This window comes from Pogoniulus pusillus, chromosome 2, assembly GCF_015220805.1.
Source record: "Pogoniulus pusillus isolate bPogPus1 chromosome 2, bPogPus1.pri, whole genome shotgun sequence".
Taxonomy (NCBI): domain Eukaryota; kingdom Metazoa; phylum Chordata; class Aves; order Piciformes; family Lybiidae; genus Pogoniulus; species Pogoniulus pusillus.
The window spans coordinates 32,274,747-32,298,046 of record NC_087265.1 but is presented as its reverse complement, the minus strand read 5'-3'; the positions used below and the strand labels follow the sequence as shown (position 1 = coordinate 32,298,046).

At 40.7% G+C, this 23,300-nt stretch overlaps 1 protein-coding gene across 6 annotated transcripts in view; it reads left to right on the top strand.

The window, feature by feature from the left end:
• The window catches only part of AGAP1 (ArfGAP with GTPase domain, ankyrin repeat and PH domain 1), a 427,786-nt gene that overhangs the window by 189,953 nt on the left and 214,533 nt on the right, over positions 1-23,300 (top strand). For all 6 annotated transcript variants that reach the window (XM_064159654.1, XM_064159634.1, XM_064159617.1 and 3 more), the window contains 3 exons: positions 5,240-5,367; positions 17,094-17,249; positions 22,032-22,124. In XM_064159654.1, the coding sequence (XP_064015724.1) occupies positions 5,240-5,367; positions 17,094-17,249; positions 22,032-22,124 (377 nt within the window). The remainder of the gene's footprint in view (positions 1-5,239; positions 5,368-17,093; positions 17,250-22,031; positions 22,125-23,300) is intronic.

Sequence of the window (23,300 nt, the reverse complement as noted above, 5' to 3'; positions counted from 1 at the left end):
TAAAAAAACAGCTCAAGTGGCACAGGGGTAAGGCTGTTTGCTGCCTCTGGGGAAAGAAAGCAGCGATTGGATTGTTGATAGCCCTGGGTTTTTCCTGGGACTTGCCTTAAGCAGAGAGAGATCAGTTCTCAGGCCACATGAGGTTTACTTAAGCGCCTCTCTTGTGCTTGCAGAGGTACCCTTGTGCTTTCCGTTTTAGGAGGTGCGGAGCTAGATGAAGCAGCCTTACCTTGTGTCTTGAACTTCTTGTAAGGAGTATTTCCCCACCCCCACCCCACGTCCCTGCCTTTCTTGTCCTTATCCTTGAATGAAGCTGTGCTAATGAGATTTTGGAGACCCGGCTGCCCTTGCCAAAGCAGCCTCACACTGCACAAGAAGTTGACATGTGAGCAGCCCTTTGAACCAAGGCAAGACAACTCTGTCAGAGCAGTTACTCTGGCAACAGTGTTTCTAATGGTGATTAGCTCCCAAACGGAGCACAAAGAGGAGTGGGTTCATTATGGAGGCGCAGCTCTGGGTTTCGAGGAGAGGAGATGACCTGCTATTCCTCCTGTCAGCGAAGGTAGTCTTCCGATAGTCAGCCCTAAGCCATCCAGAGTAGAATTGGAGAGCTTTGTTTGGCAAAAAAATTAGTGCATGGGTAAGTTTTGTCTATGTGCAGATGGAAATGATGACGGCTTACAAGCAGCTCTGCTGAGCTGAGCGCAGGGAAGTGGCCTTGGGGCTCAGAGTGCTAGAGCACCGAGCTGTCTCCTGCCCAGGGATACAGTCCTTCCAATAAACAATCTGGGAACAGGGGCTGCTTACCAATGAGTGGGCTGCCGAACAAAAAGTAACACTGCAGATGAAAGTGGCAGGGGGTGGGGAGGTTAATTTTGTTCTGGTGAGCTAGGTCAGGCATGGAAAAAGAGGCATTCAAGTCAAGAGCTTTCTCTCCAAACTTGAACGTTTTATTCATCTTGCAGACCAGGAATTTCACATGCTTTTAATTAACAAGACCTTAAAGCAGAATATAGCTTCTAGTCATTCTGGGTTGTGAAATTAAGTTTAAATGTGTAAGAAGTAAGCATCAGTCTCCCCCAAAGAGCAAATATTTGCTAAGTATCAATCCTCCTGATTTATAATTCTAAACATCCTTGGCATATCCCTGTTTATTTGCAGAAGAGTTCTTGACTTGGCAAATAAATATTGTGTAGCTTTTCATACTACACATAGATGGCTTACAATAAAAACTGCCCTGAAATTGATAGCTTAATTGAGTATATAAAAGTAGAGAGAATGCCATTGATTTTGTTAATAGTTGAATACTTGTCAATATCTTGATTATTTTTTGTATTTGCCACCTAGGTTAAGTCAGCATTCATCTGTTTTAGAAACCTATCTTAGCAAGTATATTTACATTAAATCCAGAAGCACTGAATCATCTTTGGGATGAGGTGAAACCTGGAAGCTATGGGGAAAACATACTACTGCTTTCTTGCATTCTCCCTTCAGTTTAAAGAACACCATTTGTTTTGGTCATATAGCATTCTCAGGACTGACATTTCCATTACAGGCACTTCAGTATTAATCTGAAGATTTTGACTCTTAAATTGCTTTAAGTGTATTAGTTGGCTTTTAAGGGCAAGAAGATGTTTACATATGGCCATAACTTCCATCAGGCATTCCTATTTATTTCCATATGTTTTCCAGTAGAGATCCCACCTAGCCACCCAGCTGCATGAACTCTTGTGATGATGGTACCATCTCTTGAGGAGTGGTGGTGGTGGTGGGGAAGTCATACTTTTGGATACTTTTTATATGCTCTGACAAAGTTACTTGTAAATCGAGTGTGAACTTGAATATAGTTGTAGTGGAAACACAGTGTGTTAGATCAAGGATTTTTTTGTTGCCACCACAAATGTGTGATGGCTTTGAATCCTAACAAAGGGGTAACAACAGAATGAGTTTGGGGCTGAACAAGCAAGATAGAGTGGCTGTTCTCTGGATCTAATGTTAGTTCTTATCATTATAGTGTATTTCTTGCTTGCTACACAACCATTTAACTGGTCTTTTTCCTCCCTAACTACTGTGTCTGAAGATGTCAGCAGCAGGAGTTAGCAGATCTATAGGGGTTTTCAGTTCCAGGCATTTTAAGTTTTGTGTATTTCAGGGCTTTCTTCTCTGGAATAGAAGATGTGGAAAATGCGAATTTGCAGCAGCACTGCTGAGGAGATGTGTGCTTGAACCCCTTTTATTGACTTCTGATGGGCAAGATTTAGGTTTCATCTCCTCTCTCAAGGTTAGCTTTAGAAAGAGCACAGTAGGTCTTTTGACAGTCCGGCGATTGCCCCACAGATGATCAGTCACGTCTTTCATATGTCGCAAACTTTGAAGGGTCAGGGTACTCCTTTAGGTACTTCTGAAGCTCATATCACCATCATATCCAAGGGCAAGTAGCCCTGAGCACTTGAATATTGAATGCAATCTAATTATGGAGTGATGGTTACATGAGTGCAATGAAAGAAGCAAGAGCTGTTTGGTGTCTCAAAGGAGAGCAGGTTACCTAATGAAGGGAAGGGGGAGGTAGGAGGAATTGGGGCTCTGGCAGGGGCTATTAGACTTTTTGCTGAAATGGAGGGGGAATTGGGAAGGTTTGGCAGCTCAGAAGGGGATTTCCATTGGGAGGGGCACATCATTTTTCTAACGGAGGGAAGAGCTAAGAAATTTGAAGCTAAGAATTCTCAGTTCAGATTTTGTAGCTCAGTTTTAAGCCAGTAACTTTAGACCTACTGTGATTCTACCATTTCTACAGTGCACAAAATAAATTACCCTTTGTGCTGCTCTATGTAAAGTTTTGTTTCCATCTGATTTGTTGACTACTCTTCATATTTCCAGAATAACTTTATGCCTCTTTTTTTTTCCTTCTTCTTAAAACTTACTTATTTTTCAGTCTCTGCTTTTGTAGTGCTTAGCTAGTGTTTGGGTTATGTGTTGAAGTAGATGAGTTCAGGCTGTCTTGGATCTTTCCGTTGTGCCCTCCCAGACTGATAATTTGGCAAGACTTCATTATGTACATTAGTGTGATGCTACAGACACACCTATAGTCACACTGAGGGAAAGAGGTAAATATTTTTCTTGACTAATTGCCTCTCCCTCGTGAGAGTGGAAGGATTTGCTGAGAAAAGAGTTTTCATTCATGTGTGGTTTTAATTCAGTTTTGGTCTTAATTTAGGTATTTACCACATACGATGAAGACAAATCTATACGCATATGTTAAAGTCTGACCTTCACTTTGCTCTCTGCATTCACTAATGTGTTTTAAAATATTTTAATATATGGCTTTGCAGGCTCCAGATCAATAAACCAATGGCTCTGAAATGACAGAGTGCTGCGATATTCCTCTGTAATTTAAACATGATTAGCTGATGAAGGTTATGATCAATATGCCAGGCAAAGATAAATTAATTGATATCATCCTTTCAGGATGATAAGAGGCCTATTGGAGGTGGGATGTAACTAATGAAGCTGCTTCTTCATATATATGAGCCATTTTTTATACAATGTATTCTCACTAAATCATGGTTATGCCATCATTCATTTACGTGAAAAACATAAGCCACAGACCAGTTAGTTATTAAAATTGCATTTGAGAAGAAATTGTATGCTTGCACTGCCAAACAATGCCTCTGCCTGTCTTGCAATGTATTGAGGAAAAATAACCTTGGAATTTACATAAATATCTTTTTATACTTTCTGAACAAGACATAGTAAATGCTGTTAAAGTGCAAGTTTCTGCGTGACTTGTAAGTACATTCACAGAATTCACAGAATCGTTTCAGTTAGTAGGAACTCATGCATCTAGTTCCAGCCACCTTGCCATGAACAGGGAAGCCTCCCACTAGAGCAAATTGCTCCAAGCTTCATCTGTCCTGGTCTTAAACACTTCCAGGGATGGGGTGTCCACAGGTTCTCTGGGCAGCCTGTTATGGTGTCAATAATGGTTGCTATTCTACCTACTGATTGGTTTTGGTATGGAGACTGTAAGTGACTGTGGGCATCTTTACACAAGTTTTGTGAAGTGCTTCACTTCATGCAAGGAAACTAAATTTCATTAGTAATATTTTTGCTTAGCCACTACACTTGTGTCTCTTTCTGAAGACTGAAATAGGGATTATTATTTTTTGACCCAAAAGATCAACAGATTTTTGAGTGTTTATGACCAAAAAAAAGGCTCTTTCTGAAAATCTTAGCTGAACTGAAATTCTAGTGTATCACAAGAGTTTGCCTTATTTAAATGGAAAAACTATTGAAGTGTGGAGGTTGCTGCATTTCAGATTAGTGCTGTTTCTCTTTTGTATTAGTGCTGTTTCTCTTTTGTGAGTGTGCTAAACTGTATATAGAGGTGTTAATGACTCTGATCCTTGTATCCCTTTCTTAAATGCTACTTTGTTTTACATACCAAAGAAAATATCTTAATAAATTGCAAAACAAAACTGGCATTTTCCCAATTGTTCTAGTGCTGCTAAGTCATGAAAGTCAAAATAAAAAGTCATGATAATGTTTCTTTCCATAATGAATTTGAGACTACTAATCCAGGTCAGGAATCCTTTGCTGGTTTTATTATTCTGGTTATTGTTTGCTTCAAATGCTGCACATTTGTTTCCAAAACTAATCGTTCTGAATTGGAGGCTGCTAATTGAGAAAAGCCCACCTTATTTCTTGGCAGTAGAGAGGCCATGGTTGTAAACTAAGCCTGCTTGTCCTGGGAGTGATGGTTTTCCTAATGAGCTGTCATTCTGTGAGTAGGACGCCTTCCAAGATCATACCATAGAGATGCACTTGAACTTGACTGTTAGTCAAGTGTTGCTCATACATATCTTCTGTCTGCCAGGATGGCATCTCAACAGTGGAATCAGTGTCCTACCATGAGCTTTGTCAGTGTGGTGTTATAAGCTTGCAGTGGACACATTGCAGCGTTTTGTAACTCCTACACCTGCCATCCTTCTGTTAGATGTTGCTGGTCCTCTGCTGCTCAACCGGTGGACCGAGTGCTGGGGCAATTTCATCCCAGAGCTGGAGTCTCACATGGAGTATTTTGTGGAAAACCAGCATCTGTCATCTTAACTGAGTATATTGCATTTAGTTTTTGGACCAGGATTTGGCAACAGGAATTGGTTTGTGCATTCTGTGCATTTCTGATGCGCTGTGTTTTGTGGCATGTACTGTAGCTAACCTTTCTGGTTTTGTTTTTCTTTAGTTGCTCAGAAGATTGTTGCAACAAGGAAGAAACAACAGCTCTCAATTGGCCCCTGCAAATCTCTGCCAAACTCTCCAAGCCACTCATCTGTGTGTTCTGCCCAGGTTTCTGCCGTACATATCAGCCAGGTACAGACTCTAGTGAACGCTTGCTTGAAAAAGGAACTGATAGTTGCTTTTCATCTAGTATATTTTATGCCAGCGCTTCTTGCTGATTGGTAGGTAGTTGGCATTTTTTAAAGGTATTGGTGATCTGTAGTTTGAAGCATTCTGTTTGTTTTGTGGTTTTTTGGTTTTAATTTACTTGACTTTGTTTCAAGAAAACTGTTGCAGTGAAATAGTTTGGCTTTAAAGCCGTCTTTGAGCGTACTGATGTATGCCCAGCAGCCTGCTGCTCTGAATACACCAGCTGTTACCATAGCAGGATTTTCTGTACTGTGTTTTAAAATTGCCTCATTATGGTTTTGGTTATTTTTCTTGCTCAGTTTTGTGCTGAGCAGAAATAATTTGTGTATCTCATTGATTCAAGTGCTAGAGATCTGCATTGGTGAGTACTGTGTGCATTTATAATTTGCTGTCTCTGCTGCTGAGATTCCCCTTTAATGACATGCAGTGATACATGTTGATACTGACTGTGTAGAAACAAAACAAAATACTACCTTAATGCATGCCAGGAAAGTATGGTGGACTTGGTGGCATTCTTGGAAACAATATGCTTAATACCAGAGTTTTCTGACTTGCTCAGTTTTTAGTCACTCTCCTGTGACACTCTCCCTCATTGACTTTGTTTTCTAGTGCCAAGTGCCACCACACATTACAGTTAGGGTGTGTATAAGCTCTGTCCTTCAGATCCCAAGATGGTCAGTGCCAGGCAGATCATGTTTGCACTGTACTCTCTCACTCTTGGGAAATGGATGCATAGGGATGTCATTTTGACCCTTACAGTCTGTGACCAGACTTGTGGCCTGATTTCCACTATAGCAGACTGAAATGTCTGACTGATATTCAACCTAAACTCAGTAGTATACCAATAACATCTTCTAAGGTCATGTTACATTTTTAAGTCACCTATGTGAGGTTCTGGTATATCTATTGACCTTTCTTCTGTGTGCAAGTGTCTGCTTTTTTGGCAAAAAACACCAAAAAGAAAAACAGACCAACATAGTGAAGAAGGCTTCTCTCTTTGCAGGAGAGGTTTTGTTACCATTTTTGCCTTACTGTGTTTTGCAACCACTTGCTTTAGATGTACACCACAGGATGAAGGCTTTGGTGGTTCTGTGGTTGTAGTGACTGGTAGTCTTCTGTGCCCTAGTGAAAATTTCCACCATTGGGTTATCTCTGACAATACAGATGCCAGTTTGGTCTTAGAGTTCCTTACTATGAGATGTTATGCCTTGAGTTGAGTACAGATACCATCCTCAGACCACACCTCTTACTTCAGCCAATTATGCCAAAAGAAAATGCTGAAGTTAAGACTCCCTTTTCTAAATCAGATGTTAAGATGTATGACTCTTCTGAAGACCTCTGGCACCTTTTGGTTAAGTACAAGTTCCTTACATGGAACTTTCTTGTTGTATGTGCCATTGACCAAAATTTCCTCAGCCGGTTCACTGACACAAGCACTTGGAACTAACCTCCTGTGAAATGCTCTTTCTCCAAACAGTAACCTCCGGGCAGTTGTGTATGTTCATATTTTTAGAATCATTCTGCTTGTCAGGGCTGAGGCCTGCCCTGTTCAGTGGTGAAAGAGGAAACATGGTGTCACAGAACTGTGGGCAACAAATGGCAGCATTTCCAGTATTCACCTTACTCTTGGATCCAAGAATAAGCTAGTTTGGTCAGTCTGTTGATGCCTATATAGTTTTCCAAGACTTCATGAGGAGGATAGATAATGCTTTGTACAGACCAGTCCTAACCAGCTGCATCACAATGTTCTGCTTTGTCTCAAAGCAGTTGTGGTCACCTTTCTTGTTATATAAAGTACACGGAGTATCTGCTTTCTCTCCAGTTTCCTTCTCAAGTCTAGCTTGGAAGCAAACAACAAATACTAAATTCTAAACAAGCACTTCATCTATGTGGCAGACTTCTTGCCAGTGATAAGGACTGTTTGGGAAAATCAAGTCAGGGTGGCTCTGTGATAAAAATCCCTAGAATCTCTTTCAATAACAACGAAAGCATGTTTTTCACTGCCTTTACCAGCTGATATAATTATCCAAAGGGGCAATTGCAGCACCATCCAAAGATGTCTGTCTTGTGAGACTGATGTCATGGCTAAAAGTATAGGTCATAAATCTATTTCATGTCTTAGTGCCTTTGTGCTGTGCTTAAAGGCAGTAAAACCTTGTTTAAGGAAAGGAAGACGAATCCTTATCCTAGACTTAAAAGAATTTGCAACTGCAATTCCAAGTTTAAGATGATCTGGGGGAAGATTTGCTATCTCTGATCTTGGCTGGAAGACTGGCTGATGTCTTGCCCTTTAGAAGATTTCTTTTGACGTAACAATGTTTCACTGAAGATTTCCTCCATGAGTCAAAAAAAGTTATCATTACAGTGCCCTGCTACTTGCATTCTCTACAGGACTGAAGGCCTTCAGAAGCAGTGGTTACACAGATCGCTGCAGCTCAAGTGAAATATTGTTCCTTCTGTGGTTGGATCACTCTGGCGATCTGACTCTCACAAGCTCTCCAGATGACTCTGCAGTCAAGAGCTTGGACTTTAGAGAAAATAAAAGAAAACCAGGGAAAAAGTAGCATTGCCTTGCCCAGTCTAGTGCTTAGCATACCTTGGGGTAAAGTCTAAGCCTTAATACCAACAAGCTGTCCTCCAGCCTCCAGTTTCAGTTGTCAAATAGCAAAAGGCTTGTTTGTGTGTTCAGATGCATATCTATACTTCCATCCAGCAGTCCAAAGTGTTGACTGCCAAGGTAACATCCCCTTCCTGACAATGCTCTCAGATATGTCTACACTCCTGCACTTAGGTATTTCCTCTTCTGTATTTCTGGTGAGAGCTCCCTCACAGAATGAAATGCCTCCTAGTCCAGTAACATAATCTACTTGTGTTTGCAGCAGGTGCTGTTTCACTTCTCCTACTCTGACTTTTTGTTTCTAATGCATGTGCAAGTCAAAGCGAAGGTTTTATTGGGAAACCTTCCATAGTCAGATTCAGTAACCCTTGGTGGATCACATACATGGTTGGCTTTCAGGGCAGCACAGAATGCATGCAGAGTGTTCAATTCTCAATAAAATGGTCATGATTTGTGATGGACACATCTATTGTGACTCTGTCAGCAAGAAGGATGGTACAATATTGCTTATATTCTGCTAGGAAACAATCTGTCTGATGCATTGAGAAAGTGCCTCAGTCAGCAGCTCATCTTTGTTATTTCTGAACACTTCAAGAGGTAGGCTAAGTTCTTTTGAGAGGAAGAAGCAATAGTATATTGAAGGCATCTTAATGCCACAGGACATCTCAAGGTAGGTCGTTTTACTTTGGCCATCAATAGGACACGCACACCAGAAGTTTACAGATCAGTTACTTCTATATCTGGCCCCACAGAATCATTGAATTGGAAGGGACCTCCAAATGTCATCTAGTCCAACCCACTCTGCAGTAAGCAGTAGCATCCTCAACTAGATCAATTGCCTAGAGCTTGATAGGATCAAGACTATATTTATCCCAGCTTTCATTCTGCCCCCTCCCCAACCCCTTGTTAATCTTTCTAGGCTTGTAGACCATGCTGTATTTCATTTCCAAAGAGCACAAAATCCCCTTTTGTTACAAAACCACACAGACATTTCTTACCCCTAAACTCATCCCTGTACTGAAAAAGCTGCTTGTCCTTTACGCCTGATTGAAAGAAAGAATGCATTTTTAAGCCAGTAACTTACAAGTAGAGTGCCAATATCTAACAGTTTCAAAGAGTTCTTTTCCCTGCTCAGATCCTGGAAGTGGTGATTGTTTTGTTTCAAAACCCATGAGGCTCTTTGAGTGAGTGCTGCCATTGGTCTCCAGTGCATTCCACCCAATGCATCACAACTCTATGTGAAGTAGCCCCATATTAGATACACTTTAGAGATGAGTTGTGTTCTAAAAACACAAAATCCCATGACATGACACCTGTAGTTGCTGTTTGTGTGAAGGACTTTGGCCCCTCTTCAGACAAATGGATGATGTGGATATTCCAGCTAGGAGTCCCCAGCTGTATTAGCTTACTGGTGGGCTATGGTTTTGAAGGTAAAAATGAAAATACTATTTATCAGTGACTGTAATTCATTGAGGTCTGTAGTCTGCATATACTGTCCTACTTGCTGTTACTCCTGCAATTCAGCTGGTTATGTTCACCCATGAGAGAGGGTTGAAATGGCTCCATGTCTGCCTGTACAGCATGTATTCTGCAGTGACAGGAAGGGACCTTAGACATCACACCTTCCATGCTCTGGGTTTAAAGCTATTACCTGAGTGATGAGTGCTACTGTGTAATGTCACCTCCAAAATCCTTGTACATGTGGACTGCAGCACAAAGAAATGTGTTTGCTGGGCAGCACTGTCACTGTCCTGGGAGATTTGCATTCTACATGAGAAAAATATGAAGTCCAATGTACATTTTACTGAAGTGCAGCTCGGGTGTGGCTAGCACACAAGCTTGCTCCTTACTCCCTGCTGCAAATCTGTCAAGGTCTACTATTTATGCTTTCACTATGCTTCCATAAAGTTTTTACTACAACATGATTGTCTAAATATGTAAATTAAACTATTAAAAGCAAAGTGCAGTCAGCTTAATCAATGCATTATTTTACTGTATACGAGATCTGATTATGGAGAAGCACTAAATAGTAGGGAACAATTATTTATTGTGGGGGTCATTTGGCATGAAATATTCTGTTGTAATATTTTAGACACTTGACTATCAAGAGACTACATGGTTTAACTATCTTCTGTTTTTCATATAATTGCAAAGCTAGACAAGAAAACAGTATTTAAGTGAAAACAATATTCAACACCATTGCAACCTATTCAGTAATCCTTCTGCATTTACAAGCTTGTTTGTAGGTAATCTCTAGCATTTAAAACAAGTGTTTTATGTACATGCTGCCTGTTCTTGCTGTGTGCAGTTCCACACACAGTACACATGTCTGTGGAAGTGCATTCTCCAGAACTCAGGAGTTAGAACTCAGGAGTTAAAACTCAGTGCATGTGTTGGTGTACCTTTTCCTCCTCTCTATCTTCACAGGGCTGCAGTTACATTCCTGTGTTAGATTTTGTTATGCCCATAGCTACCTTTTCTAAGGTCTTCAGACTCAGACTTGATCTTGTCTTAGCTTTTCCAGTTCATAACGCAATTGCTGCCAGAGGGTTATTGAAGCTTATTGTTATATTTGGTAATTAAGTTTTATTAGTGATTTCATTGAGATGGCTTTTTTTTTAATGTACCAGCTAAGTTTGTCTTCAGAAGCTGTCTTCAGGTTCTCTTGATGCCCTTCAGTCTGTCTGATAGGACAGATCTACTCTTTCTTCTACCATGTGTTACAATGAGGAAGAGCAGAAGCTCCTGAGATGGACAGCTTCCAAACTGCTGAAAGGGTGAAAATCATTCATTTATTACAGGACAACCTGGTCTCAGTGTGGAAGGCTAGATTAAAATCTCCAGAGTCTTATTTGGACCTAGGTCTGAAATCTGCTGAAAAAATTGTATTCCACAGCAGCACTGGCTTTTGCTGAGTCGACAACTAAACAGTTTTCTTCTGCATCTGCTTTTGGATGTGTGGCTGGATATTGCCAAAATCCTTTTAGTAAACTGGACTTCATCTAGAGTGTTTTCAGATGAAAGATCAAGATAATGTGACTTTCATGAGAAAATTTTATAAAGGTGGGAAAGAAAACATGTCCCAACTAAAGGATTTTTGATGAGGCTTTTGTTTTTTCTGTAGAAATACCTTTTTCCCTTCCTCCCCCAAAACCAGAAGGTGCAGACACCAAATGTGTCTGTCATGAGGTGTGTAATCTGTGCTTTTTTTTTTATCAAGGCTTACTTTATTCTCACTGTTCCCAGGCTACCTGAAACTCTGGCAATCTCTCACCTGATTTAGAAGGGGGACCTGCAGCCTTCATTTTCTGCTCAAGCAGTAGTTAGAGGTGATTTTTCTGGAGGGCATCCTGTTATATACTTGTCTGTATTGAGTGAGTTGTAAAGAAGACAAAATTCTGTTTTTTTATTCTTATGCTCTCATGCAGTGCTTTGTCCTGGCATTTGCACTGTGTAAGCTTTCTGAATCATGTGGCAATGCCAGATAATTTGTCTATTTGCCACCGTGATGTCAGTGGCCAGTCAGGAGCATAAAAGAGCAATTGAGCATTTTCTTAGAGCTCAGCAATGACCTGCATTTTTGAGACCAGGTAAATAACTCACTGGTTTGTTTACTGAGGAAATCTGAAATATGTGAAAGCTTTTAAAGTGTAGGATTTGACTTGATTGAGTCCTGTTCTGCAGTGAGCTGTAGACATTGTATACAAAGGTTTGTTTCTGATGTGAAGTATGGGCAGGAATGTCATTACCAATTTTACCATTTTCACTGGCAATATCTGCCTTTGAGGTAACTGCATTCAATGGACCTGTTAGGTCAAGTTGTGCCAGGTTGATAGCTTCGTCTGAATTGTTCTTGTTTGGCAAAAGTATAATGATAATATCCTGCTAAATTGGTGGTTGCTACCATGATGTTGCGGGTTGTGGCCAAGAGAGCCAATGGCATCCTGGCCTGGATCAGGAACAGTGTGGCCAGTAGGATGAGGGAGGTTATTCTTCTCTTGTACTCAACACTGGTTAGGCCATACCTTGAGTACTGTGTCCAGTTCTGGGCCCCTCAATTCAAGAGAGATGTTGAGGTGCTGGAAGGTGTCCAGAGAAGGGCGACAAAGCTGGTGAGGGGCCTGGAACACAAACCCTATGAGGAGAGGCTGAGGGAGCTGAGGTTGTTTAGCCTGGAGAAGAGGAGGCTCAGGGGGGACCTCATTGCTGTCTACAATTGTTTGAAGGGAGGCTGTAGCCAGGTGGGGGTTGGTCTCTTCTCCCAGGCAACCAGCAACAGAACAAGGGGACACAGTCTCAAGTTGTGCCGGGGGAAGTATAGGCTGGATGTTAGGAGGAAGTTCTTCCCAAAGAGAGTGATTGCCATTGGAATGGGCTGCCCAGGGAGGTGGTGGAGTCTCCATCCCTGGAGGTGTTCAAGAGATGACTGGATGAGGCATTTAGTGCCATGGTCTAGATGACTGGCTAGGGCTGGGTGCTGGGTTGGACTGGGTGATCTTGGAGGTCTCTTCCAACCTGGTTGATTCTATGATTCTATGTGGTAACAAAGGTAGAAGCCTGTGTAGATACTAAAAATACACATTTGTGTAAATACTGAAGATACACTCACCCGAGGTGCATTCTAGAAAGAACATACCCCTGAAATAAAAGGCGTCCAGAATTATTTGGGTTTTTTTTGATGGCTTGACAAAGTTTGTTGGCCACCATCAGTTTGTGTATTTTGCTAGTAGGAAGGAAAGACAAGGTTATGCTGTGTATGTCCAGAAAGCAAGTGTGTTTAGGAATAGGCATGCTGCCTTAATGAGGATGGGAAGATCTGCCCCCTGAGAAAACCAAGCAGGTAAACCCTATGAGGAGAGGCTGAGGGAGTTGGGGTTGTTTAGCCTGGAGAAGAGGAGGCTCAGGGGTGACCTCATTGCTGTCTAAAACTACCTGAGGGGACATTGTAGCCAGGTGGGGGGTGGCCTCTTCTCCCAGGCAACTAGCAATAGAACAAGGGGACACAGTCTCAAGTTGTGCTGCCCAGGGAGGTGGTGGAGGCACCATCCCTGGAGGTGTTCAAGAGATGACTGGATGAGGCACTTAGTGCCATGGTCTAGTTGACTGGCTAGGGCTGGGTGCTAGGTTGGAGTGGATGATCTTGGAGGTCTCTTCCAACCTGGTTGATTCTATGATTCTACGAGGCAGAGTTTCCCTATCTAGAGTCATTTGATTGACCTCTGTCCCGTGACCAGTCAAGAGTAGTGACTGAGGATAGACCTTTATGCTGACATCTCAGGTATGCTCAAGTCTTGAGAGCTGCTTAGTAGAAAAACCTGATTAAAAAGGTTATGTTAAGCTGTGTAATGTCTCAGTGGGCATTAGAGTGCTTATTTGGTTGGTTTTGACTGCCACAATTCTGACCATTTCATCTACAGTTGGCAGGTTGATTTATATTGGATACATGTTGGGCCACGTGTGCCGAGCAGAAGATTGTTCTTCAGATTCACTGCCTCGGTTTTTATGGCTCAAGACTAATATCAGGTTCTGTGAATTACAGTTACTGCCACGTGTCCTAAATTCTCTACCTCACTCCAGTGAACTTGTTATTAAATGCTTGCCTTTTGATGGCTGCAAACTACTCCCTATGACCTTAGTATGGCAAAGTCTCTGCACCATTTGGTGCAAGCAAACAACCCAACAGAGACCAGTCCACCTTTTGTTTCCTTCAGCAGTATGTTAGGTTGAGATGTTACCACAAATATGGTTTCCAAATGCTTGTCTGGTTGCATTTGTCATCGCTCTCATGTCTATGCAGCCTATAACTTGGAGCTCACATCTGAAGTGTTGCAGAGCAGTCATATAGTTTTCTATGTGTGCTAATTATTAGCACCTTTAGCTAGAGTTGGAGATTGTTTGGTATTGGTGGCCATGATTTTATTCTGTGGAAGTCTTCAGGTTTTCCACTTGGAAGTCTTTTAAGTAGGTAATTAAAAAAAATGAATTCCTCCAACCATTGGATTTGGCATGGCTTATTTCAAACCACCTCCGAGTTTTATTTACCAAGTTTGAAACCCAATGGGGTTGGTATGTGTGAAAAGAAACATTGCCTGCAGGACTCTTTGTAGAAGCTAGAAGTAAAGGAATGCTTGTCTTTGGAGACTAGAATGCCCACCAAGTATGTGTTTTCCTTTAGGAGTTACTCCTGGAAAATAAATCGCTTAAAAATACACTAGACAATACTTCACTACAGAGAGGCTAAAATTAGGCTGTAAGATGATGAAAGATCAAAAATGTAACATTTTAGAGGCTCCTTTGCCTGCTCTGTCTGGGGAAATAGGCAATTAGGGTAGAAATCTGTTAATTTTATTTTAAAAAAAGGCATGGTTACCAAGTTGGTCACTGTTATGAAACAAAGCTTCACTGCTTACTTTCAACAGCTTGTGGTTCAAATCCTGTCACTGGTGTGCAATGTAATTTTCCTCTTGCCTTTTTCTGTAGAAGAAGCTTCAATCTGTTTTGAGGCATAAACCTGCCATGGTCTTTTTTTGTTTTCCTCTCCTCAGTTGAAGCTTACATCTGCCTACTTTTAAATGTGCACAGTGCCTTTTCCTATTAATGGTTTCTTCCTTAAGTTTTCTCCTCACTGATTTTCCATGCTTGGGTTCAGTCATGGCAGAGTGGACAGTAGGTCTTCACTGCTCCAGTCAGAAAGCCATGACAGCAGCATTTTTGGTCTCCTCCCTTAATGCTGTTTCTCACGTTTTGGGTTTCTACCTGTTCTCTTCCTATACCTTGTCAGCCGTGTTTCAAATCTTTCATAACACCCTCCTCGTTTTGGACACATCTACTGGTTTGAGTAGTCATTTTCAAAGTCTTTGGAGGATAGTTATCACCAAAACGTTTGCTGAAGTTCTGAGTGTTCTAGGTACATGTTTTTTCATGACTTGTTCATGCAAGAGTCTGTCCTGTGTTTCTTTGGAGATGTAAACTCTGACTTCCCCAAGCTCAGTGCATGTCCTTGCAGGCCTCTCACTCTCTTGTATGGCTTCTGTGCTACTTGGTGTCTCAGCAAAATTCTCTAGGGAAAGGGAAAGAAAATGCAGGGTAGACTAAGATCACTTCTTCTGAGGTTGTCCTGCTCATCTCTCCAGTGTTACCATCCTCTGTTAGAACACTAAAAATTATAATTTCACATCTTGTTCTTTCCTCTCCTTTGTTTCATACACTTGGGACCTCTACAAATCCTGCTTGCTAGTTCCCCTGGGCACTTGGAAATGCTGTAGAAAATCCTCCTCTGTTACTTTCAGTAGGCTTATCTTTGGCTTTCTGGGAGCCATGCTTTGCTGATTCGATCAGAATGAAGGGAAAATTGAATTTAATGCCATATACATATTTATTTAAAGAGGAGAACTTTCTTCATCAAAAAGCTCATTTGCTTTATTGCCAGGCCTATTTTGTCACACAAAAATGAGACAGGGGACATGGTATTTACAGAGAAACAGTGACTTGGTGTTCCTCCTTTTCTGTCTGCACTGATTGGCCCTTCAGCCCAAACATGAGCTGCTTGTCTCATGCCTCTTATTGTGGATGTTTTGCACATTTGGGAAAAAAAGCAAATCAAACAAACAAAAAAACAAAACCAAAGCAGCAACAACAACAGAAACCTTATTAAAAAAAAAAACAACCCAAATCAAAACACAATTCAGAAAAGCTGCAATAATCGAAAGAGGGCTTGAAATCATTAAAAGAAACTTCAGCTGGATGGTACAAAGTCTTGTCTTCTGCTTGCTTGTTCTTCAAAGGTTTTATCTTGACTTGCAACTTGAGAACTTGGTTCCATTTGATCTCCAAGGAGATGAATTCTTACCTACAGCAGTTAAGATGAGACCAAGTAGTGGGTTAAGTGTCATGGGAGAATCACTCTCTTCAGGAATCCTGGAAATATCATTTGACCATCTTTACTCACTGCTTTTAGGAACTTTAGCTGTTTTAATGATTTTTCCTTTTTCACCATTTTGTGTACATCCTAGACCTTTATTTCTCCCCTCATAATTCTGTGTGAGTTGTCTAGACCCTTCACCTACTGCTGGTCTCTGGTGAGCTTTTCATCAACAGTGTGCAGAACTTTCCCCCTTTGCCCTGCTCCAGCCTTTCATCAGTCTATACAGTATATCCCCAAGGTGTATACTTGATTCTGAGAGGAAAAATATCTGTCCTTGCATCTTTCCAGACTAATTCTATATCCTTTTTAATAATACTCTTAGTGCTTGTTTATATCATGTGTAATAATAAAAATTAAATTAAAAAAACCCCAACCAAACAAACCCAAAAAGAAAACCCCAAGACTTTGTTCTTAATCATGATTTTGGTCCTTTCTGTTCTGTCTGGTTTCCTCACTTTCCTGCTATTAGTAGCTTGTTGCTTTGATTTCTTGTTTTATGGGTTAACTAAGTGACTGCTTTATTTCTTTCAAGACTGTGATGTAGCTTTTACATGTTTGGCTATTTTGAATAAATTGGAATTTCTTCCGTTAGCATTTTGTATCTCTATCCCAATGGCTCCAGAACTGTCCAGCACTGTAGCAACCATTTTACAACATGGGATTATTTTACTTCTCTTGGTTAACTCTCAGTGAATGGACATCTCCAGCATTAGGTCTATATATGCAGTTCTGTGACACTAAATATTTTTTCTTAGATTTGAGGCAGAATTTGGTTTAGCAATTTCATAGTAATCCAAAATTTACAGGCTTTTCCTTGAAGTTTTTCTTACTCAGACGCTAGAGAAACAAATGAAACTGTGTCTTCTGCCAAGATTATGTTGGATAAAATGAAAATATGCCTATCACATCGACAGAACAACCTAAATATAAAAAAAAAATATAATGGCAGGGAGAATATTTAAGGACTTGGAGTAGAAATGTGTGGAGAAGTGGCAGTAGGGTAGTCCTGCTGTGCTCCTGAGCCTAGCCTGCTGTTCTTATGTGTCAGGACTGATTAAGATACAGCTGTGGATTGTAGCTTCCTGAAAGCAGTGTATCACTCTTTAAAACTAACTTTACTCCTTGCAGACCAGTAATGGAGGAGGGAGTTTAAGTGATTATTCCTCCTCTGTCCCATCAACTCCAAGCACCAGCCAGAAGGAGCTACGGATTGATGTTCCTCCCACTGCCAACACACCAACTCCTGTCCGTAAACAGTCCAAGCGCCGATCCAACCTCTTCACGGTGAGTGAGCCAAGGAAGAGACTATTGCTGTGTTTTACGTAGCACTCTGCGGTGATGGCCTGAACTTCAACCCTGTTGAGCTGAGCTAGTCTAATACAAGTGTTGTGAAGGATCTCTAGGCTCAAAACCACCTGGATTCTGTTTGATGACTTAAACAGTAACTGAATACAGTAAATTTATCGTGTTGTCAATTGCAGTGAAACAAGTGAATCAGCAGTTGAATTCTGATACCGTTGTCCAGCTTCAGTTCTTAGACTTGCCTCAATTCCCAGGTTTGACAGTAGTCAGAGGAACCTGGACCTCTATTCCCCAGTCCTGCCTTTATGCTGAGCAGTGATGCTGACTCAGTATACCTCTGAGGTCTCCTGTGTTTGTGGAGAGGTCTTGGGGTTTACCGTGGGAATACAGTTCAGTACGCAAAACTGACCCATGCTACTTTTGTTGCTAGACAGTCTCAACTTTTTTTTTCCCCCAGGGTTAAGAGAGGTGCTGGAGATGAAAATTACTTTTTTTCCTTCCCAAACCATCTGTTTCTTGCTTCATTGAGAGGCAAGAAAAAAATCTACTAAATACAAAGCTAGACTAGTCAAATATGATAGGTCTTTGTTATGCATGTGTAGTTTGGGAGATGATAATGAAGCCTTCAGTGATGATTTCCATAGTTTAGCAGTCTTGCTGAAAGCTCTGGGATTGTGTAGTGTGCATAATTGTGGATTTGTAAGCAGTTTTTTGGCACTTAATATGCTTTATAGCAAACACAGGATCCCTTTGGGCTCACATATAAGTCCTTCAGTAGCTACCCATGAATTGTGCTTTGAAAGCCACGACTTGCCTGTCACCATAAATAGTTCACTCTCTCTTTATTCAAAGGGTGATGTCATGTTCACTTCCCAAAAACAAGCTGACTCATTGGTTGTATCCATGGAACTGTTTTCAAAAAGGGTGGAACTATTTCCTTGTACTGTAAACAAACTCTGACCTCTCTGCCTTTAAGTAGTTAGAAAGTTTTGTAACCCAAGGATTGGATTTCATGTGTCCATCCCAAGTCATACTTTTGATTTTAAATTATTCAAACTCGTACAGAGAACAAATTTTTTTTTGCATTTTTGTCTATGTGCAAAACAATAAAAAAAACAATTGAAAAATATGCAAAAATGAGTGACATAAAAAAGAGTCCAAGTTTGAAGCTGGCATTTTGTAGCAACCTTGCAGATCTCCTTCTTTTAGTGGAAATACTGCCGCAGAAGTGTACTCCTTAGTTCCCAGCCCCACTAGGTGTCAGTGTCAGCCCAGGAACTGCTAGCAGAGAAACACTTCTGGAAACAGCTGGGACACCGCAGCATCCCTCAAAAGCATTTGCCAACCATTTCTGGTCTGAAGGATGTGTAAATGCTCTAAGGGCTCTATAGATGTTGTTGACATTTGGGAAACTGGGAGTGCTTTAAATCAGAGTAAATATAAATTTGAGAAAGTGAATGGAGAAAAATACACTCACAGTGCCAGAAAGAGTTTGAGAACATTAAGGCAACTGCATTTGCTATAAGCAAATACACTAAAGCTCTGGATTGTGATAGTTATAGGATAGTGAGAACCAAATGTAGTGATATGAGAGGCCATTGATAGTTGCCCTAACATCTCATAAAATTCTGGAGAAAGGCAAATCCTATGAAACACCCACCCAAACAAGTGAAATTTTCAGAATTAGTTCTGCCTTTTAAGATCTGGGCATGCTGAATGATGTATCTTGAGTGGCCCTGCAATCTCTCTCCTGAAGTAATTAACACTGGCCCTACTCTAACAGTTTTCATGCTGCATCAGCAGTTACAACCTGAAATTATTTAAACAGATGACCAGTATTCTCTGTCTAGGCAGGAACAGAGTGCCCAATCAAAATGTTTTACTGTTTATCTCTGAGTTTCTTCCTCTGCTTCTTTCCTAGTCCGTTACTTGCTTATGCTTTTGTCTCTCTCACAATCAGATCTATTTCTGTTTAAGAGAAAAATCACTTCCTGTTCTCTAGCATAGGTAATATATTTGGATTCCTACATGAAGATCTATTAGTGCAGGAAGAAAACACAGTTCAGTAGACAACAGATGTGCCTTTTCTTAAATTGATTACAGCTTTAGAGTTGGGAATTTTAAGCATGCTTACATTTAAGAGCGTTAAATGCAGCATCTGATCTATTTTACTTGGAGCATTAATTTTTGCTGCAGAACTATTGTTGCAATCACTGACTTTCTAGTTGGGTGAGAAACAGATCAAATATTAGCAGAAGGACGAACGTCTTTTCTTTTGTGCCATAGTACAGGTGGGGATTTAAGATGTACATGAGATCCACTTCAGCAAATAACTGATTATAACTACAAAGGTGAAAGAACTGATACAATAACAAGCATCTGCTGCCCCACAGTCAGGGTCACCTATCTTAAGTCTTTGCAGAACTGGAAGCAAGACTGTTATGAAAGTTGAAATGAGCTCTCTGTCTTTGCAACTGCTACTAGAGATCACTGCTTTTGCTTTTGGGGTGCTCTGCACTGCTGATACTGGACTCTGGGTGTGCCCAGACTCTGCTGCTGTATCCCTCTGGCACTAAATCTTATTTCATAGACCTAACTTGGGTAAGATTTTATATTGGTGTAAGTCTGTTTATGACTTCCAACGCAGAGGGGAAGTGACTCAGATGATGTTCATGCAGGTGTTCTAATTTTTGGGGGGACTTTTTCTAGTTCACTTGAATGAAGTTTAAAATAGAATGACTTAATGTGTAGATGTGACATCAGAAAAAGGCCTAGCAAATGTTGATCCGGTATGGTTTAGAATCTCTTTATTTTTCACACTGTAGGATATAAGATGCATTGTGTGTGTCATAGGTACAAAAGCATAAAAGATCAGAATATATCTGTTTCACTGCAGTTTGTCTTTATAAATAGAGGAGCCTGCTAAGATTCTCCTCTTGAAAATTGCGTGCATTCTGTTACAAGCAGCTAGAATAGAATTTCCCTAACAGAAATTTCTTTCTTTCTGCACTTTGGGCATTTGACAGTATTTTGCATACGGATATTTCCCTTCTGTGTGCAAGGTTTTATTTCCAGATATTTTACAGAACGGAAAACACAGTGATTTAAAAAACGAAAGCTAGTGAGTAGATACTTAGCTTGCTTTTCAGAGGCAGGATCCTTCCTTTTAAAAAGCCAAGTTAAAAAAAAAAGAAACATTCAAGTTGACAACTTCCCTCCCAAGGATTTGGCTACCTTCAGTGAGTTTCTTTAAAACGTCACTTACGGGCGCTTTGTGCCATTGAAGCATTGTTTTCCCTTGTATTATTGCAAAGTGGCACTTTCAGATTCAGAAATCTGTCTTGAAGGACGAGGAACAATAGTTATCCTGAACACTGGATTTCATCCCTCCCACTTGTTTTGCTTTCTTTCATTTAGTCTTTGTTTAATTCCCTGGCACGTCATTCCATTGCCCCGAACCATAGTAACTAGTGATAGGAGCCCGTTCCCGGCAGAGCAGGGAAAGCAGCACGGGGTCCCTGCTGGGTAAATATGGTTGCTTAGAATGGTGTTACTTGAAATCTTCCTCTGTGGGTTTTCTCCCTCCCCTTCCCCACTCTCAAGCCTGAGGGCAACTGCTTCAGGGATTTTTTTTTCTCTTCCTTCCACCCCTTCGTATAATATAGACAGTGGGTTTTAGCTATCCATGATCCTAATTGTTCTCCTAATTTCAGTGTCTTTCAAACATCTCTCTCTGCTGAAAATGAGAAGCAGGATCTTGTGTCACTCAGGTTTTCCTCCAGTGGTAGTGGACATCACAAATGTGTCTGTTTCATATATCATCCCTGATTTGAAAAGCACTTGAAAATGTTTTCCCATTTTCGATATTGTGTGAGTAATGTTCCTATTGAAAAGTAATGGAGTGAAGTTGTCACTTGTCAGTTCAGTTATTAAGGAGGATGACTCTCAGGTCTTTTTGGTGATAAAATAAATCTGTTGCAATCGTTATGCCCAGGTGTTCTTTCACAATGATGGACTGGAATCTGAATAACTTCTTAAAATTCCTATGTAACTTTATGAAGTTATGAAGTCAGCACTGTGAGCTTCCTCCGGGGCAGTTCTTCTCTAACAGAAAGCCAAGATCAGGCAATTCAGGCTTTAAACATGGGTTACATTTTCTTCACGCTGATTGTTCTTCATTGTGTTCAGATAGCAACTGATACTGAGAAAGAAGTTAACTTTTCTTGCAATTTCAACTTTCTAACAATCGAAAGGTAGGAAGAAAAAAAAAACCCAAAGTCGATGTGATCAAAACCAGTATCATAAAATCACATTTTGAAGTAGTTGATAACGTTTCTAAAACCCACACAGATGTAAGGTAAATGTATGCATGTATGGATCAGATTGGTTTTTAATGAGGAGCTGGAACCTTCGTTTCTCTTTGGAGCTACTATTGGAGTCTTCAGAAATATGTCCTCTGATGTGCTGGGTCTTCAGGCAGTGAAACTGTAACTCTTTCAACCCAAACACTGCTTCGAACAAGTGGATGGTTTGAAAATGAAAGGTGGTATTTTAGCATTCGCTTTTTGGGATGGCTGTGTACACTTGCAGGTTCTAACCTACACCTTTTCAGCCTATTTTTATGTGTCCAAATACTTCATTTTAATTGCTTACAAAAAAAAAAAAAAAAAAAAAAAGAGAGAGAGAGATTTAAACATTTTGAGAAGCATCCTCTGTGTGAACTGCTACATTTAATGGAGCACAAACTTTCTTTTTGCTCTGCAGTCTCGGAAGGGGAGTGACCCAGACAAAGAGAAGAAGGTCCTGGAGAGCAGAACAGATAGCATTGGAAGCGGTCGTGCAATCCCAATTAAACAGGTAATGGGTTTTTTTTTCTTTTTTTTTTTTTCTTTTCTTTTTTTTTAATTTAATTTTTTTTTTTTGGAGCTTTCCATAGTTGGAGACACACCTCGGGTCTTAAGCACTCTGATGGCGGCCCGTGCGCCAAGATGCGTTTGATGTGCTCTGGTGATGAATGTGGAAGTCACTCACTTGACATCAATTAGGAGAGGTTCCTATGTGTATTAAAATAGGATCATTAGAATAAGAAGAGGGAAAATGTGACAACAGGCCTAATGAAGTGCAGTCTGCCGGCCTGCATATGGAGCGGGTTTCTAGGCTGTGCTGGCTTCAAAGCTGCCTTTGTAGAGGGGGCTTTGATTGGGCCGTGTGCTGCCAGTCGGCAGGGTAAATCAGATCGCTCTACAAGAGCCCCTTGTGATCGCAGAAATAGCCTGATGTGGCCCTAATTTGCTACTGCAGACGGACATCTGAACACAGTTTCAGGCTGGTTCGTAACAACGAGGCAATTAGTTGTGATAATCATAGCCGGTGTGTCAGCTGTGCGCTCTTGTTTGTAATTTACTAATGAAGGAATTGTAACTTTGATTAGGTTCAGTTTCATTTAGACCTTATTATATAAGAGAACGTTTACAGCTGTAATGTGTGGCCTTAATTAAACTTCCTCATTACACAACAGGACTTGAATTCAAGGATTTGTTTTGGTCTGTTTTACTAGCCTAGATGCACTTTCATTAGCCCAGAAACTCAATTGTAGCTGAGAACACTCCTTTGAAAGGCAAAAACAGTGCCAGCAACTGATGCAGTGTGTTTGGGTGAATGAGATCATTTACTTCCTCAAAATGAATTGCACTGAATTCACACAGGTGATTAACACCACTTTTTGTGTTTCCAAGGGATGCTTTACACATAGTTTCAGTGGTTGTGGTTCTAAGTATTTACTTTTGTGAGTTACTTTGCTAGAGATAGCAAAAGTGCAGAGGGAAGGGTGCTTATTGTCTTCCTAAACAGTTGTTTCCAGTTTCTTCTGGTAGCTTTCCTACCCTCCAGAAGGTCACTTGCTTCTTTAAATCTTTCTTCAGTCCATGCTCCTCTTTGGGGCTGGGTTTATGTGCTTTGTGGGCTTCATGGGTTTCTTGGTTGTTGCAGTTTTTTGGGAGTTGCTTGGTTTTGGTTTTGGTTTTTTTTTAAGTA